Here is a 12,690-nt window from a genome sequence, read left to right on the forward strand (position 1 = left end):
TGAAACTATTTGATAGTAAGGGAAAGTTCAAATCTGCGCTAAAGGTAGTCTGTCCCGGAAGAGTACCATTTTTACCGTATCTGGCATAGCCAGATACCGCCACACACTGTCATATCTGACAGCTTTCGGCTAGACAAATACTGCTGCATGCAGAGGTGTGCGTCCGGCTGAAAACCAGCCACTGGATTCCCGTCAGATACCATTATAGCTAGTGGGGATCTATGCCAGATACGGTAACTTCGGTAGTCTCTTCTTCTGCCGAAGCAGACTGCTGTATTACCTTTAGCGCAGATGTAAACCTACCCTACTGTGTCACCATCAATGACTGATCTATTCGTCGAGCCCTGGATAAACCTCTGTTGACTCGATGCTCATTTTACGAGTTTCTCTTTTTGATTTCGCTCTTTATTCTTTTCTATGGTTTTAATCTTTTCCCACTACTATACTATCTTATTCCCATCACATTCGCTTTTTATCATGTTGGCACAATTCCCTTCATAGCCATTAAGGAACCCTTTTATAATTTCTCTATTTCTCTTTTGTTCCAGGGGGAAAAACAAGAACGAGAGAGCAGAGAGGAAAATAAAGGCTTAATCTCAGCTCAACACTTTTACAAGATACATTTTTTTTCTTCTCTTAAGCGCCTTGTGTGAGAGCCCACAAAGTGTCACGTGCCTGAGAGCAGCACATTTCGCGGCAAAACCACACATTCCAAGTGGATCCATGCGATCCGGAAGACACCATCTTTTGTGAAGCACTTTATCTACTGATCTGGGATATCCAGGAGAACCACAAACTACACATTTTGAGACAGGAATGATGCTAAACTCCGAACAAACAGAGATACCCGCTCATTCAGAGACTGAGTCTGTCTTCAGTGATTGCGGAGGTGGAGGAGGACTGAATGATGTTGGTGGCATCAGCTTATGTGGAGAAACCCGGATTTGCGACTCGAGTGACTCCGTAAAACGAGAGCTTCAGCACTTAAGTCGAGAGGAGAGGCGAAGACGGAGAAGAGCCACAGCCAAATACCGCACAGCACATGCTACACGGGAACGCATACGGGTGGAAGCATTCAATTTGGCCTTTGCTGAGCTGAGGAAGCTTCTGCCAACTCTTCCTCCTGACAAGAAACTGTCAAAAATTGAGATCCTCCGACTAGCTATCTGCTACATCTCTTATCTCAATCATGTTTTAGATGTGTGATAGCTCCCAGGTGCACTAAATGGGGTTATATGTCACCCTCTTTATTTTATGCTGCTGTATTCAGCTATAAACTAGGACATTATGACAGAGAAGAATCTGTGGGACCATATGTTTTCTTTTTTGTCACAGAATTTTGTAGAGTCTCCATCTCCCAAACTAGAATGTAAAGCTCCTGCCTTTAAGATATCACCCATTCTCCAAAACATAGTCACAGTTAAAAATCTTATCAAGATATAGGGTTGTCACATGAATTCAAGACCTAGCTACCTACAAATATAGTTTACACAAAAACAAGACTGTGTCATTATACCCTTCAGATAATTCTAAAGACCCTCTTAAGGATCTTGAGTAATTGCTAAAACTTTAGACCTATGGTCAAGTTGCACTTGTACGTTTTAGTGAAGGCCTTCAAAGCCTTCAGGAACTTGGTTTAGCTAAGTTATCTCCATCAAGACAAATGCACAGGGCACACATATATATCAAGTGATCCTGAGAAGATGGGACGGGGGCCTTTGAGTTCTTCCTCTTCACAGTCACCGTAAAATGGACAACCACAAGTGGGGGATTTATCCCAAGGGTGAATCTGTCTCTATAACTCTTACTAGAGCTCCATTAATTGATCTATCCATATGGCTCATACAAACATTGTGTGAGGCTCATATCTGAAACATATGTCCTACATAGAATGACCTTTTGCCCTTCTTCAGTGCCGATTAAAAGGCTACTGCACTCCCTCGATGTACAGTCCCCTATTGGTATAGTTAAATCAATAGTCCGTTTCTAGGCAGGAAGTTACCGAGAATATAGTATCAAATGTGCACTTTCTTTTCCTATCAAAGTAAATATCTAGTAGATTAGTCTTTGTTCACTGGATGGTAACGAAGAGAGCTGCGTCTACAGGTCTAAGTTGCTTGTGATTGGTTGATACTTCTTAGTGGGTCATTTACCACCTCCCGAATGGGTTGCAAAACCTGAGGGACTCCTCTTAAACCCTCAGTCTTTAAAAGTTAAAGGTAAAATCCAGATGTTACATCGATGACATCAATGAAGTTTTCCTTTAATTCATCTACGATGACTAGAAAGGTGGACCAACCCTATGATATCTCCGACCTCAAGTAACTTATGTTCTAAAGACTCAGTGCAACAACCAATACTACCTACTCTAGATAGGAGCATGATGGACGACAATGTAGATTACACAATGACCTCATAGCCAAAGGTAATATAATCTTCTCATTAGATAGCTAAAGAAACTGGAAATTTTAATTCTGCAGATAGAATGCTCTACCTTCTGGACAAAGGCCATGAGAGCAGCTCCATGCAACTACTACAGAGCCAGCAGGGTGGTGTTAAAAAGTACAGGGCTACTCCTAAATTGTGGAGAACTGGCCAGGAGGTCATACCACCCTACAAGGAATAGGAAGGTGAGCAAGCACTAGGACCATACATGGTTATATATTTGATATTTTCAATGGGACCTCTTCTCCTGGATCTACTCACCACCTTATGTTCTTCAAGTATGACTTCTCCCAAAATCCCATAGATCCTTCTATGATCCATAACATGTACTGAGAGATGATGAAACTTCCACCTTGGATTTCTGAGCCAAGGGTTACATGACCCAGAGATGAAAAGTTGTGGTACCCAAGACAATGTGAAAGACCACACAACCCAATGGCTGAAGGCTTATCATCGAAGTTCTCACCTCATGCTCAAGTCCATTATCTTTCCCTTCGTTTCATGTCCATCCCCCTTTTAAGAGACCCGAAATGTACGTGCCAGGAATTAACAAATTAATTTATTTTTATTTATTTATATGACTCGTTATTTATTTGCTGTTTTGTGCACTTTTTATGAGGGAAAAAAAAAAGATTAAAAAAAATGCAACAGAAATTTCACCAGGACTTTGGTGCTGGCCTCAGAGCACAGTTGACCAGAGCTCAAGTCTTACCTCCGTTCTGCCGCCGAGAGCCTCGAGTTCTTCTGTAGATATGTCCGATGACCTTTAAATAAGCTCTTGAAAAATGAAGAAGAAAAATTTCTGTAAATACGTCGACAAGGTTTTATGTGTTTAGAACAGATACAGGCTATTTATGATTTCTTAAAAAAGTTGAAGGATTCAATTAAAAAAACTTTTTTGAAGGAGAAACGCGTTTCGGTCTATTTGTCACTATCACATGTTCTCATACATTTAGGCCTCTTTCCATGCTGTAATCTGTGACGAGATGGTCAAGTGGTTCATCCATGAAGATGTCTGTGAAGGATCCGTGTGTCCTCTGTACTCCGTGTACACTGCTAGGCTGAAATTTGCAGAGCATCTCCTAATGACTTGTGAAAACCCCAAGACCAACAGGGATGGTGTCCATCAGGGGCAGCTTGGCCATAGACATTACAGGGAAATTTCCAGGTGGGCCGATGCCCAGGGGCCATCTGAGCCCTCCTCACGGCCGACCAGTGGAAGTTTTTGGGGATGTATTTTGTGATGGACTGTGGTATTTGGCTCTGTTGGGGCGGTATAATGTGACACAATATGGTATTCCTGCCCCCAACTACTTGTGTTGGCCCTGCCTTCTATGAGTTTGGACCCGACTACAAAACAGGTCCACTTTAAGTTCCCAGTCTGCCCCTGGTGTCCATTGTTTTCAAGGTCCCATAGACTATAATGTACGCGAAGGATACGTAATCACGGACAAAAATAGAGCGTGCCTCCCTGGTGTCACCATGGTCTGCGCGTGGAGACCACACGGCTTATCCAGCATACGTGACTTATAAAGGCTGCGGTCAGAAGGCTTTTAGGGACTTTGTCCGACCTACCATGAAATTCAATGATGTAGAGGGTTAGTGCGCCCCCGACAGGCAGAGGCTAGTCTATAGCAGATAACTAGGCCGATCAAGGCAGGTAACACCCGGGGAACAGGTAACACCCGGGGAACAGGTAACACCCGAGAGGCAGATAACACCTGGGGGAAATTACTGCCGTCATCTGGGGTATCTAAACCTATCATGTGTGATACTGTCTACTGAGCGGGTGTATCTAACTGCATCATGTGTGCTACTGTCTGCAAAACCAGTGTATCTAAGCATTGATACTATTTGCTGAGCTGGTGTATCTAATCTTATCATGTGTGATACAGTGAGGCTAGTTTCACACTAGCGGCAAGGAACTCCGGCGATCTGTTCCGGTGGGTGAACAGCCTGTCGGATCCGTGCTGCCGCTAGTGTGCTGCCGTGGGAACTCCGGCCGCCCCCATTAAAGTCAATGGTGCCCGAGCAGTAGTCCGGGGGCATGCGCGCACTAGCCGCAGCACGGATCCGACAGGCTGTTCACCCGCCGGAACAGACCGCCGGAGCTCCGTGCCGCTAGTGTGATAGTAGCCTTAGCCAGAGAAGAGCGAATGTCATATTCTGAAATTAGTTGACACTTTGTGGTAAAAGGTGAATTGCTTTATGGATTCCGTTACCACGGACCAAGGAGTCTATGGGCTGCATAATGCATCCGTCCTGGTGTGGTACAGTCTGGTGAGTGATGTATCTAAGCCTTGTGTGGTACAGTCTGGTGAGTGATGTATCTAAGCCTTGTGTGGTACAGTCTGGTGATTGGTGTATCTAAGCCTTGTGTGGTACAGTCTGGTGAGTGATGTATCTAAGCCTTGTGTGGTACAGTCTGGTGAGTGATGTATCTAAGCCTTGTGTGGTACAGTCTGGTGAGTGATGTATCTAAGCCTTGTGTGGTACAGTCTGGTGAGTGATGTATCTAAGCCTTGTGTGGTACAGTCTGGTGAGTGGTGTATCCAAGCCTTGTGTGGTACAGTCTGGTGAGTGATGTATCTAAGCCTTGTGTGGTACAGTCTGGTGAGTGGTGTATCTAAGCCTGGTGTGATACAGCACTGTGGTGTAGTTAGCGGCTCCCCCGGGGTAGCAGTCAGCAGTATACACGGTGGACGATGTGTCCGGGGCTCGGGGCTTTCCCCTGTGAGGCGCCATCGTGATCTACAGGTTCCCGCCGCCAGTGTGAGGAGAAGCCGCCGGTGTACACAGCGCCTGTGAGGAGAAGCCGCCGGTGTACACAGCGCCTGTGAGGAGAAGCCGCCGGTGTACACAGCGCCTGTGAGGAGAAGCCGCCGGTGTGCACAGCGCCTGTGAGGAGAAGCCGCCGGTGTGCACAGCGCCTGTGAGGAGAAGCCGCCGGTGTGCACAGCGCCTGTGAGGAGAAGCCGCCGGTGTGCACAGCGCCTGTGAGGAGAAGCCGCCGGTGTGCACAGCGCCTGTGAGGAGAAGCCGCCGGTGTGCACAGCGCCTGTGAGGAGAAGCCGCCGGTGTGCACAGCGCCTGTGAGGAGAAGCCGCCGGTGTGCACAGCGCCTGTGAGGAGAAGCCGCCGGTGTGCACAGCGCCTGTGAGGAGAAGCCGCCGGTGTGCACTGCGCCTGTGAGGTAAATCTGAGGTAAAATACAACATGGCCGTCTCTTATCCCACATGGACAGGCTCAGCACATAGTATCACACATCACAGGCTGAGATACACAGCTCAGCACACAGTATCACACATGGACAGGCTGAGATACACCAGCTGAGCAGACAGTATCACACATCACAGGCTGAGATACACCAGCTGAGCAGACAGTATCACACATCACAGGCTGAGATACACCAGCTGAGCACACAGTATCACACATGGACAGGCTGAGATACACCAGCTGAGCACACAGTATCACACATGGACAGGCTGAGATACACCAGCTCAGCACATAGTATCACACATCACAGGCTGAGATACACCAGCTCAGCACATATTATCACACATCACAGGCTGAGATACACCAGCTGAGCACACAGTATCACACATCACAGGCTGAGATACACCAGCTCAGCAGACAGTATCACACATCACAGGCTGAGATACACCAGCTGAGCACACAGTATCACACATCATAGGCTGAGATACACCAGCTGAGCACACAGTATCACACATGACAGGTTTGGATACGCTCAGTATCTCCCAGCGGTATACAGTGAGTAGATACGCCTGTACGTTTGGATACACCTCTCCCTGGTGTGGGGGGAGCGCTGCTCTGGTGGTGTCACATCTACATAATTCAGTCGGACGGGGCAGATGCGTTTGGACCGGAGATCCCGTTCTCTGGAAATCACCGCAGATTTCGCCGCTGTCGCCGGATGACAGGATTAATCAGGAAAGTGAATTTATGAGAGACGATGTGGAGCGTGTGGCAGTATTAACACCGCCACATCATGCCTGCTGACAGAAGCAATATCTCACACCGCCGCCGCCACCATGCAGACGGTAATAACGAGGCGGAGGCTCATTTACATGCTACCTCGTATTACGTTGTCAGGACACGGCAGAAGATTTAAAGGGCGACTCCACCTCATATTCTCATAGAGGCTTCTGTTCCTGGTATTGGCCGTGAACAGTCCATTAGTCTGACGCCTCACGGTCCTGACCGACACCAGAACACGGGCCGGACTCTTCCATTTCTCCTGTTTGCGCCGTGTAGGACCGGTCCACATGTTAGAGGGTGAAGAACGCCTGGCCCCTCCCCTGAGGAACAAAGCGGGCAGGCTGATGGCGATACACTGAAAGCAATTAAGACGCCCCCTTAAAGTGAACCGATCAGCTCTCTGAGGGGCCAACAGTCCTAGGAAACGGACAGGAGGGGCGTAGTCGTGCATTTCCAGGAGGAATAACAGAGGACAGGCAGAAAGCAGAGTTCTAAGTAAAGATGGTCCCTAGAAAAGCTGAGCAGCTGTGATGGTGGCCATATTGGGCGTCACCCAGCTTTCCCAGGAGCAGATAGAGTGACGTCCTCAGCTGTTGTTCGGGCTGAGCGCTCACTTCCCTCGTCTAGCTGGAGTCTATCTCACTTTGTATGGGGGCGATGGTGGAGGAGGGGTGAGGAGACAGGCTCCTCCACCATTTCAGGAGGTCAGCTGGGTAAGTCCTCCCCGGGGACAGCCTCGGTGTAGATGGCGGTGACAGCAGGCCTGGGGCGGAGAGGTGCGCCCATTCATCACCAAACAAAGGGCTCGCCCGCAGAGGTGACCCGGCCCGCGCCTGATCAATACTTGTAATTGAGTCTTTGAAGTGGCTGGGATTGGTGGACGCGCCTTGTTAATATCACCCGCCATCGAGAGGAGATCTCGCCCCCGGAGGTCACGTTGATGGGGTCTCATTTGTGAGCCAGCTGTCCGGATATTAACCCCTAACTCACCGCAGATTCCCCCGTCCGCTGCGCTCCTTACCTATCCTCCAGCAGGTGACCACCGGGACGGCCCCACTAGCCAATCCACCTAGATATACGCGAGCAGGTATGTGGCGCTCCACCTGCAATATGGATGACGGGCTTGTGTGGGATGTCACGGTGGTCGTAGTCACATCGCACAGCTTACCAAGGACCTTCCCCATAAATCCTATGTTGTGTCGTCCCTCTGTTAGTCCTCCTGGAAGTGTATGACTAAATCAACAACTGGGCGATACCATTTCCCTAACCATTACAGCACTGATTGCAGGGACACGTCCCCCGCTGGTAACACCCAGCTGTCACTTTCCAGGAGGAATAACAGAGGAATAGTACAATGTAAAGTTCTATGAGAGGCTCCAGAATTGTTATTTCATGAAATGGATATATCAGGAGAGGTGATAAGTCCTTTTTAAAGGGGTTGTCATCTTATAATGCAGACTGTTAGGACTTGTACAGTTGGGGTCCTGCACTGCACACCCCACTTCAAGGAATGTCTCACTTTCTTCTGGACCTGTACATCAATACCGTCCCTTTAAGAAAACTGCATTTCACCTGACAGGGTATTACTACGGTGTTGGATCTAGAGATCTTACTCTTTCTCCGCTCATCTAGTATAGTCTATGTAATTGTACAGGATTACAAACAACATGTCTGCTTCTTCCGGGAACAGCGCCACACCAGGGTTTTGTCTAGCATTGCAGCTCAGCTCTATTGAAGTAAATGAGTCTGAGATGCAATGCCACACACAACCTGTGGACCAGGGTTGGCGCTGTTTTTGGAAGAAACAGCCATGTTTTTCAGTTCTTTACAACCCCTTTCTCCGGACTGCAAGCAGCCCCACCTACCTATTGTGGTCGTCCTTGTTAGATAGCTGTTGATCTCCCTGATACCCTTTCTCTCTGAAGGCACCAAGGATCGGGCATGTTCCCCCGGATGACAGATGTCAGTGGACCTTTGGGCACCCCAAAAATATATTAAATTAGCCTTGCTCATCTTGATACTTAGACACCTCTGGGTCTGAGAATAGAAAGAGACCAGTTTCTTATGGGGATCCACCAGTGGGCTACTCGGACCCCTCCTTTCCCCCTTCAATGGGAAATTTCATTGCTGAGTGTTTGGGCCAGTGGAACGTTCCAGATACATGCTGGGGTGATGTGCTGCCAAAAACAAGGACTTTTGGTGCCGAATGAAAGATGCAACCACCCAACAAACAAGGGGCTTCTCATTTGTTGGCACAATTACATGGGCCAGTTATTTGGAATGTGCGTTCATAGGAATTAGCCAGATCCTCGGCATGTGTATGAGGGTCCTTAGATGCTGCTCAACTACCTGACTGCTCTTTGGTCTGGTTCAGTTGTCCTGATGTAGTAGAAGCCTTAATGAACCTTCCTTCTCCATGTCTGGTTCTACACTTTATTTAACTCGTGTCTAGTCGTACTGTCCAGGCATGTTTGGAAAACCAGTGGCCAAAGCTGGACCCACTGAGAAGGTCTTTGACGTTTGTCCATCACAGATGTCTGATGGACACAAAGTGTACATTTTTCTAGTCGGGAAATATCTCAGCAGGCTTTACTGTTGACCTACCTAAAGTAAAGACACCATGGGTGATCAAGACAGGTATGTATTACAGACATGAGAGAGATTATTGACTACCTCAATTATATTTTTGGACCTGTGGTTGTCGACCTAGAGCAAGTGAACAGTTCAGATATGTTTGGAAAACCAGTGGCCAAAAGTGGCCCTACTGAGAAGGTCTTTAACGTGTGTCCATCCTGAAGTTGTACTGGACATGTTGTATCCAATTTTCTAGTCAGGAAATGTCTCACCAGGCTTTACTATTGACCTACCCTAAGTATAGACACCATGGGTGATCAAGGCAGGTATGTATCAAACACATAACAGAGCTTATTGACTACTGCAATTAAATTTTGGACCCTGTTGTCAACCTAGGGTGAGTGAACTGTCCTTGCATGTTTAGAAAACCAGTGGCCAAAAGTGGCCCCATTGAGAAGGTCTTTAACGTGTGTCCATCCTGAAGTTGTACTGGACATGCAGTATCCAATTTTGTAGTCGTGAAATATCTCGGCAAGCTTTACTATTGACCTATCCTAAGTAAAGACACCATGGGTAATCAAGACAGGTATGTATCAAAGAAATACCAGAGACTATAGACTACCTCAATTACATTTTTAAACCTGTGGTTGTCGACCTAGAGCGATTGAACTGTATTGGCATGCTTGGAAAACCAGTGGCCAAAAATGGCCCCATTGAGGAGATCTTTGACATGTGCCCATCCCAAAGGTGTGATGGACACACAGTATCCAATTTTCTAGTTGGGAAATATCTCAGTGGGCTTTACAATTGACCTACCCTAAGTAAAGACACCATGGGGATCAAAGTAGGTATATCGACTACCTGAATTACATTTTTATACCTGTGGTTGTCGACCTAGAGCGATTAAACTGTCCAAGCGTGGAAAACCAAAGGCCAAAAGTGGCCCCACTGAGAATGTCTTTTAAGTGTGTCCATCCTGTACACACGTTATCCAATTTTGTAGTCGGAAAATATCTCAGCAGGCTTTACTTTCGACTATCATTATCTAAAGACACTATGGGTGATCAAGGGTGATATGTATCCCAGACATTACAGAGATTATCATCTACCTCAGTGATATCATTTTTGGGCCTGTGGTTGTCTACACAGAGCCAGCAAAACAACCCATACAGCATGAAAACCGCAAGTGTGTTCAAAGAGGACCTCACAGTGATATCTTTTCAATGCCTGTGACCAGGGAGGAAGGGGTTAGTTCTACCATGGTTTTGCTTTTGTTTACCCTCAGAACATGGGGGTCCCCTCAGGGAACGAGGGCTGCAGCTGTTCGTTCAGTTGCTCCAAATTTCTTCAGAGAATCGGTTGGACACGGTAGCATCGCTTCCCAGCAGGGATGCATTAGATCAAAAAAATAGGCAACATCAGAGTGAAAAATCGAGTGAAGGAGTGTGAAATGGCCATCCGCCATCCAAGAAGATGAATTTTAATAAATGCTCCAGTGAGCGGGCAACCATCGGACCCTCTCGTAGCTATCCGGTGAAGAAGCCAAGTCACTGGCTCGAGCTGGACCTTGCCATCTCTTGCTGTGTTCTTTAAAAGTCAATGTTTACTAAATCTTATGACCTTCTCAAGCCACCGCATTGCCCCAGCTCCAGAGATGAAGAGTAGAAGGCAACACAGAGGGGGGCATGGAGATTGAACCAGTCGCCTGGCTGAATATTTACTGTGCTGGAGATAATGTCTCGACGGGGGCAAGATGTGTCCATGGAGCATCTCAAAGCTGCATCCTGAGATCCTTAGGTAAACACCAAGGGATATTCAAAGAATTGCAAATCCAGAAATGTTAGAAGTCGCCGCTTTATATTCTGTGTCGAGAAGAAAAAAGATCCCGGATTAGATGCTGTTTGAGCCGACTGCATTATAAGAAATGGAAATTTCTAGTTTATGAAAGATTCTGCAGATGTGACCTTTAGAAGAACGACAAAGGTGATAACCAGCAGTCATCACCACGGCCAGCCCCGTCATAGATGTGCAGGCAGGAAACGGCCACCTCACTGAGGTGCCATGTAGACACAAGGTCAAGCATGTGTTTAGCTAATGAGCAAGGACCTCACACCGCACTGCCCCCCTAGTGTCTACACATAGCAGCTACAGTGAACAAGCAGGGCTGCAGTGTAAAGCATGAAGCTTGTGCTCAGACTGTAGATAGACACCCTACCATAGGACGCCCATTAGACAGTGCTGCTAAGCTGGAGTCATTGATCACAACTGTGCTAGATAGATATGAAGTAGATAGATATGAGAAAGATAGATATTAGATAGATAAATATGAGACAGACAGGATATAGAGCTGGACATCACACACTTTGGTTAACCCCTGATGACCACAGGCTTTCTCTCGACCACCAGCTGATCCCCTTCCTCAGGTGTCGGCTTCTTTAAGAGATAACCCAGCCAGGCAGTGCCTCTGGTCTCTGCCATTACCAGCTCATCAACAGAGGAATGTATTTGTCACCTCTCATCTACATCCAGTTCCCCTCCGCAGCTCCAGTGCTCGGACCCCCTCCCCGTCCTCACTGCTCCCAGCCCCAGAGGTTACATGAAGTGTGTGCAGAGCAACAGATGAGTGTGAGGAGTGAGCACATTCTGCCGCTGCTGCCGGCCTTCTGGGATGTCCATTGTTACCGCTGCTGACATATGGTCACCATTGTGCGCCACACAAAGCATCCACTTAATGCCCATTCAGCTCCATGGTCCGGCCTCATCATGCCGACAGACTGGCTTCTCAGTATGTTCATTCCAAGAAGAAGAGCTGAGGAGGGGGGCGAGGTCCTGAAGAGGCTGCGTGAGTGGTCTCCGAGCTCGGGCACAGCTGGACTAGAGAACCGTTTTAGCAAAATGAATGAAATTCAATTGTTTGCCCAAGTCAGTTTCATTAGATGTTGAAAGGGAAAGGACTGATTGAGCTGGAACCCTCTACATGGCGGCACAACGTCTCTGTGGAACATAGGCGCACGCCAGCCCTCTACCATCAAAGCCGCTCGCTTCTAGTCTCATTGTAGGGGCACGGTAAAGAGCATTTCCCTTGTAAACTAAAAATAAATCCCTGATGTCCTCCACCCAGGGCGATGGCCAATCTGCCTATCTGTGCAGTAATAGGAGAACCTCTCTATTCAGGACTCTAGAAAAGCTGGGTGAAAACCTGTGTCGGGTTAGAATAAAGGTTATGGGACCAGGGAGGAATAAATAAGAGGCAGAGGCGCGTACACTTTTCAACAACATTTTTTCCCAGCTGGGGGTACACATGTATAATGGTTACAGTCTCAAAAGCAGCGTGCACATACGCTTGATAGTTATGGACACAGCCTAACTGTTGCTGTCACTTGTAGTTGTACTCAAGAAGAGGTGCAGTTACAGCGAGTCCCGGAGGAGCCAGTGCAGAGGATGCAAGTGATTAGTGTCCCCGATGAAGTGTTGGGTCACGGTGTACTCTCTCAGTCTATTGCTTTCTGGGGATCGGTGCAGTGGAAATGTGGTATTGAAAAATGAGTCCAGATGAACACGCATAAAAGTCTAATTTGCTAAGTGCAATGTAGAGCTTCAGGACATTCAATAGTAGCTGGTTCCAAGTACAATTTTCTGGCACCAGTAAGGAATACGGAGGCCGGTTGGACG

The 12,690-nt window shown here is 47.5% G+C and overlaps 1 protein-coding gene across 1 annotated transcript; it reads left to right on the plus strand.

Moving 5' to 3' along the window:
• Nucleotides 1-816: 816 nt before the first annotated feature.
• NHLH1 (nescient helix-loop-helix 1) lies at nucleotides 817-1,206 on the plus strand. Its single transcript, XM_044271210.1, has one exon. The coding sequence runs from the start codon at nucleotides 817-819 to the stop codon at nucleotides 1,204-1,206; it is 390 nt and encodes a 129-aa protein (XP_044127145.1).
• Nucleotides 1,207-12,690: the final 11,484 nt, after the last annotated feature.

Source organism: Bufo gargarizans, chromosome 11 (genome assembly GCF_014858855.1).
Source record: "Bufo gargarizans isolate SCDJY-AF-19 chromosome 11, ASM1485885v1, whole genome shotgun sequence".
NCBI classification, from domain to species: Eukaryota; Metazoa; Chordata; class Amphibia; order Anura; family Bufonidae; genus Bufo; species Bufo gargarizans.

What these genes read in the sequence shown, in the direction of transcription:
- NHLH1 (XM_044271210.1), top strand. Translation starts at nt 817, where the DNA reads ATGATGCTAAACTCCGAACAAACAGAGATACCCGCTCATTCAGAGACT.